The sequence below is a fragment of the Phacochoerus africanus genome, chromosome 8 (assembly GCF_016906955.1).
Source record: "Phacochoerus africanus isolate WHEZ1 chromosome 8, ROS_Pafr_v1, whole genome shotgun sequence".
Taxonomy (NCBI): Eukaryota; Metazoa; Chordata; class Mammalia; order Artiodactyla; family Suidae; genus Phacochoerus; species Phacochoerus africanus.
In genome coordinates this window covers 83,191,790-83,197,789 of record NC_062551.1, presented here as the reverse complement: position 1 = coordinate 83,197,789, position 6,000 = coordinate 83,191,790, and the positions used below count along the sequence as shown (strand labels likewise).

The 6,000-nt window shown below is 52.8% G+C and overlaps 1 protein-coding gene across 1 annotated transcript in view; it reads right to left on the bottom strand.

The window, feature by feature from the left end:
* Nucleotides 1-3,056: 3,056 nt before the first annotated feature.
* Nucleotides 3,057-6,000, bottom strand: part of CATSPER4 (cation channel sperm associated 4) — an 18,060-nt gene continuing 15,116 nt past the window's right edge. The window contains exons 8-11 of the mRNA XM_047792719.1: nucleotides 5,617-5,791; nucleotides 4,600-4,811; nucleotides 4,107-4,272; nucleotides 3,057-3,510 (exon numbers count right to left, since the gene is read on the bottom strand). Coding sequence (XP_047648675.1) covers nucleotides 3,460-3,510; nucleotides 4,107-4,272; nucleotides 4,600-4,811; nucleotides 5,617-5,791 — 604 coding nt within the window. The 3' untranslated portion in view covers nucleotides 3,057-3,459. The remainder of the gene's footprint in view (nucleotides 3,511-4,106; nucleotides 4,273-4,599; nucleotides 4,812-5,616; nucleotides 5,792-6,000) is intronic.

Below are 6,000 nucleotides of genomic sequence, written 5' to 3'. Positions count from 1 at the left end.
GGTTAAGAACCTGACTAATATCCATGAGGATGTGGGTTCTATCCCTAACTTTGTTCAGTGGATTAAGGATCTGGTATTGCCACAAGCTGAAGCGTAGGTTGCAGATACATCTTGGATCCTGCGTTGCTGTGGCCGTGGCATAGGCCAGCACCTGCAGCTCCGATTCAACTCCTAGCCTGGGAACTTCCATATGCTGCAAGTGCAGCCCTTAAAGAAAAGAAAGACAAGAAATGTGGCCTGGTCACCTGGTCTCTAAAGTCAAATCTGGGACAGAATCCCAGCTCTGTGATGAGGGAACAACTCACTTCATGTCTGAGTCTCAGTTTCCTCAACTGAGAAATAGTGATGATAAGAGCACCCACCTCACTGAAGGTCATGAGGATTAAATAAAATAATGCACACGAAGCAGCAGGCAGTAGGTGCTCAATAAGTAGAACCTCCTATTGATAATGATAATCCCCACCTTTGCTTCTCACCCAAACTGGGATCAGTTTCCTGGGTGTTTTGCCAAGGATGCTCCTGTCCATGGAAACGTCATGACTCAGGGGTTGATGAGACATGCAGTTTCCTGCCGCCTCCCAATATCTTCCCCCACGCTGTCCTAGGAGCTCAGAATCCAGGGCTGCACTCCTACCTTGGGCTCAGTGAGGCATTGGGGTGGCAGATGATCTTTGCTGGAGTAGGGTGGGGGAGGGCAGCAAGGGTCCAAGCTCCTGGGCCCTCAATTCTGGGCCAGATTGACAGGGGATCAGCCTACTGAAACCTCAAGCTATTGGCCCAGCACAGACAGAAAGGACAGACAGAAAAGGGAGATGGGAGTTCCCGTTGTGGCGCAATGGAATCAGTGGCATCTTTGGAGTGTTGCAGGTTCAATCCCCAGCCCTGCACAGGTTCTAGCATAGGTCACAACTGCAGCTTGGATCTGATCCCTGGCCTGGGAATTCCATATGCCATGGAGTGGCCAAAAAAGAAAAGTTTTTTAAATTAAAAAATTTTTTTTCGGTTAAAAAACAGGTGCTGAGGAGTTCCCATCGTGGCTCAGTGGTAATGGACCCAACTAGTACCAGTGAGGATCCGGATTAGATCCCTTGCTTCACTCAGTGGGTTAAGGATCCGGCATTGCTGAGAGCTGTAGTGTAGGTTGCAGATGCGGCTCAGATCTGGTGTTGCTGTGGCTGTGGCTAGCAGCTACAGCTCCGATTTGAACCCAGCCTGGGAACTTCCATATGCTGAGGGTGCGGCCCTAAAAAGACCAAAAATAGGGGTGGGGTTGGGTGTCAGCTGAGATGACAGACAAAATGTAGGAAGCAGACAAAGACAGCATCCTGAACGAGGATGGATGGACAGAGCCAGAAGCCCTTTGAAGGTCATTCCATCATGTTCTTGCCTCTAAACTCATTGGTGCCCCAAACCTTTCAGACAAGTTAGGGGCGGGGTGGGGGGATGGCTATGCTCACATTATAAGATCTTCTTGGGGACACTACCTCATCTTCCACCACACTTCTCCCCTCCCTGGAAAGCCAGAAGAAGGGCTGCGAGAGCCCCGAGAGAAGGATTGATGGAAAGGGTATATGTGCATACTCACCTGGAAGATGGACTCCATCCCCAAAAAACAGCAGCACCAGCAGCAAAAGCCTCTGGCTGCCCATTGTCCTGCTGGTTGATGATCCTGGAGGGCACTGGGAAGAAGTCCTGGCACGAACAGGGGGCACAGAGAGTGGCTCCAAGACAGTGAGGCACTGTTGGCACTGGTGCCACCTCTCACCTGCCTGCTGAGTGTACCACCCTGTCCCCAGTTGTCCAGACTCCTTCCCAGCAGGCCCCAGGGGGCTTTTCAGGGCTGGAACCAATGCTAATGGGAGCAGATGAAGGGTGGAGTTTCCCGTCAGCTGCAATCAGTGTGGGCCTCTGAGGACTTCCATTCCAACTGGTGAATATCCCCAAGGCCCGTAATTGTCAGTCTTTGCTGAACAGCTGGGCAGAGCTCTGGGCCTTCCAGCCTCCCTCTCACGCCACATCAAGGCACCTAAGTCTCAGCCATATGGCTGATCTCATCCATCTCCTGGCTCAGGGGCCAAGCGTTGGCCATGTGATTTTAGGGCTGGCGATCAATCTTATCCTTTCACCACTGCACGGATGGGCAAAATGAGGCCAGTGACTTGCTGAAGGACAAGAATCCTCCAAGGCAGCTCTTCATAGTACTCACAACTGCTGTGGTTTTCTCAGATGCTGCACTGCCTCGCTCAGGAATCTGCTGTGGCTCTCAATGGTTTTTCCTGTGAAGGTCCCAAAGAGATCTCGCAGGTACTAAGTTCTCTACCAAACTTCATTCACCTGAACCTTACATTCCTCCTGCTCTATTCCAGGAAGCTTCAGTGCTCTTCTCCTCCCAGGAGCCTGCCAGGACCGACACTTTGTCTAGTCATTCTCCTTTGTATGAGAATGGAATTTCCTAGAGCCATGAGACTTGGCAGTGGTGACCCCATCCGACTAGAACTCCCCAGAATGAGGACCAGTCAAGTCTCCTTCACCTTCAAAAAGAGAGAAATTGTAGGGTTGTCTCTTTAATTAGAAAGGTATGAGGATCAGGGAGTTGCCTTCATGGCCCAGTGGTAACAAACCCAACTAGGATCCATGAAGATGTGGGTTCAATCCCTGGCCTTGCTCAGTGGGGTAAGGATCTGGCATTGCCATGAGCTGTGGTGTAGATCACAGACGTGGCTCAGATCTGGCGTTGCTGTGGCTGCGGCTGTGGCCAGCAGCTGTGGCTCCAATTTGACTCCTAGCCTGGGAACTTCCATATGCTTCAGATGCAGCCCTAAAAAGAAAAAAAAAAAAAAAGGTACAAGGCTCAGATTTTTACCCCTAAAATTTATGGTCCCAAGGGCAAGGATTGTATCTCTACCATTAAGTGAGAAATTTTCAGGGTTTGGATTCTCTCTCCCACTAGACCAGAAACTCCGGAGGACAGTCAGTGACTCTTCCATCAGACAAACAGGTTTTTGAGGGGCAAGGTTTCCCCAAGGGCTTGGAGATCCACCAGTCAGACACATTAATCCCAACACAAAAGTTTATTGTCAATACAGTTTCCTGGCCTCACCTTCCTCCTCTTGGTGCTCGGACCCACTTAGACCCCGTCTAGCTCTGGTCTAGCAGGGGACCAGGGATGCCCACCCTTAGGATAAGTCCTGGCTGCCTTGGCCAGCACCCCATTCTTTGCTCAACCTTGCTATAAGGCTCCTACTCTCATCCAGCATCCTTCTCCATCCTGGCTCCTCTGGACCTGGGCCACACAAGCACAAGCCCTAGAGATGCCACCCCTTCATGTCCCCAGGCATCTGCCCAGGTGTAAGGGAGAGGACAGGCTCAGGCCAGGATGTGCCAAGTCGTGCTAGTGATGCAGGAAGATGCAGTGGCTGGGTGTGTTTGCTTATTCCTGTTGGCTCCTGTCCTGCCCTCTCAGCGGCTGGCCTTGTGTTTAAGGAGAACATTTGTGTTGGATTCCTGAACCTGCAAAACAAGAGGTCTTCTAGTCAATCCCCCCACCCTGACATGGCAGACCCTCCAGCTCAACAGCTGCCCATCCAGGCCCCCCAGGGAAGTCTTTCACATCTAACTCTAACCTGCCTAGTCTCCTCTGGGACCATGGGAGCCAGGCTGTGGACATTCACAGGGCTCCCAGTCAGATGATGTGGGAGGCAGAGAAAGATACTAAATAATGTGGGAGTGTGTCTTTCTCTCCCTGGAATCTTTCTCCCTCAGGAGGAGGCTGCTCTTATGCATCCTAGACACGACCTGGGGGTCCTAGGCCTCCAGTGGACCCCAGTATCCGCCATAAAGCAAGAACCGAGCAGCTCAAGTCCACCAAGTAAATGAATACTGAGATGGCCCAGTGGGTGGAGCCCTACAGGAGGGGCGGAGCCTCCCAGAGAAAGAAAGGTTGGACCTTAACCGGATTGGCGGTGGCTGCTGGGGTGCTTGGGAGTTTAGGGGGCGGACCAGATTTAGGAATAGGTAGAAACTTTGGCTAATGAGGCAACGGCTGGACGGGTTGGGTGGCCAAGTGAACACTGATTGAGTAGGAAAGTAAAGCCGGGAAGCTGCACCTTTTCCCTGTTGATGAGCGCGGTGATCAGGTCTTGCTGGCAAGTCATCTCACGGGTGTCCATGGAGGACTTACTCTCCAACGACATTCTCCAAGACAAGTGCTTGTGCATCAGCTCCTCCTCCTGCTCCTGGTTGAAGCGGATGGAGCGTACCTCGTCCACTATCCTGAGGGCGGTGGGGTGAGTACGTTCCGACGGTGGGGGTTGGGGGCCACCCTCCCATCTCTTCCCTAGTGACCACCCGGCTTCGCCCACTCCCTTTACTCTGATGGAGACCCAGGCGGAAGCTCGAGGCTCTTGTGAGATGGGAGGAACCAGGAGGTCAGGATCCCAGCTCCTCCACCGTCCGCTGGGGACACCTGGGCAAGTCACTTAACCTCTCCGGGCCCCAAGGTTGGCCTTATAAAATGGTGAGGGCCTGAGGCCGGAAGAATCTGAGGCTCCACTCAGCCCTGACTCACGAGACTCGGGGTAACCCCAGTACCCGCCCTACGTGTTGAGCTCATTTCGGATCTCCTTGTACTGCGTCAGGTTCTCCTGCATTGCCTCGAGCACCAAGCAGAAGTTGTCGCATGTGTTTTCCGAGAGGTTCAACGGGGGGCCCACCATAAACGGCTCCTGGGGGACGCCAGACATCTCCGAACGGGCGACCACACAGTGCACCAGTGGCAGCTCGTTACTCCCGGCTCCTTCGTCGTCGCCTGTCTGGGGAGGGGGACATGGAGAGGTAAGGACAGCTCAGCCCTGTCCCCTACCCTGGCCCCTTCCTGCCTGGCTTCAGGGAGGATGAGCCTCAGGACAGTAGGGTTCTAATGCCCCTCATTTCAGCTCCTACCAGTCTTAGCCTCCCTACTTTGCTGTGGGAGCTCAACTTCGGATGCCAAGCCCATCCGCAGCCCCTCTGGAAATTCTCACCCCTTTCAAAACTTAGTGCTCCCCTCCCCCATTTCACTTTTGATAAATCCCACCCAGCAAAATTTGGAGACCCTATCTACTCTCAGGTCACAGCCCACAGCCCTTAACACTTGAGGCAGCACTGCACCCTCCACTCTCCAGCCTTTTGGAAGCTCTCTCCCATGAATAATACTAGAGCTCACATTTCTTGAGTTCTTAGTATGGGCTAAGTACTGTTCAGTTACCCATGAAATTCTCCTAATAGCCCTATGAAGCAAATGCTATTATTATTTCCATTTTACAGGAGAATAACTTGAGGGTCAGATTGGTTAAATGCCTTAAGATCACCAACTACTCAGTTCTGAGTTGCCACAGGACAAGTTGGGAACTCCACACCCCTCAGAAGCCCCAGCTGGTGAGTTGGCACTTAAGGTGGGGGATGCTGCCTCCAGGTCTCAGGTTTTGTTTTCTCCAGGCCCTCAAGCGTGCATGCGCGTGGGCAGGCACAGGTGCACACACACGCGCGCGCACACACACACACACGCACACACACAACATTAGCTAGCACTCATATACAGTTCCCCTCTCCCCGCTTTGCCCTCCTCATCTCACTCACCTCACTGAAGGCTATTTGACGATATTGCCCCTGCTCTCCTGCCTTCATCATTTGCTCCAGATTGGTGGTCACCACGACGACCAACAAGTTGATGCCAATGAAGGCGCCGATGGTGATGAAGATGGCAAAGTAGATGGCGCCCCCAATCTCCATTGCGTAATCCCTTGTCTCCATCCTGGAGATGGCAGTCAGGGGCCCTATCACCTCCCTGGCCCTATGGGCCTCAGTTTCCTCATCTATAGAATGGGGAAATTAGCTCAAGGCCTACTGGGACTTCAGCTGCCTCACTGCTGTTGTCCCCACAGCTGCTCTTTACTGAGCACCAGCTGTCCTGTCAGACAGTGGGCGGTCCTCAAGCCAGCCCTACACGATGGGGATTTGTAC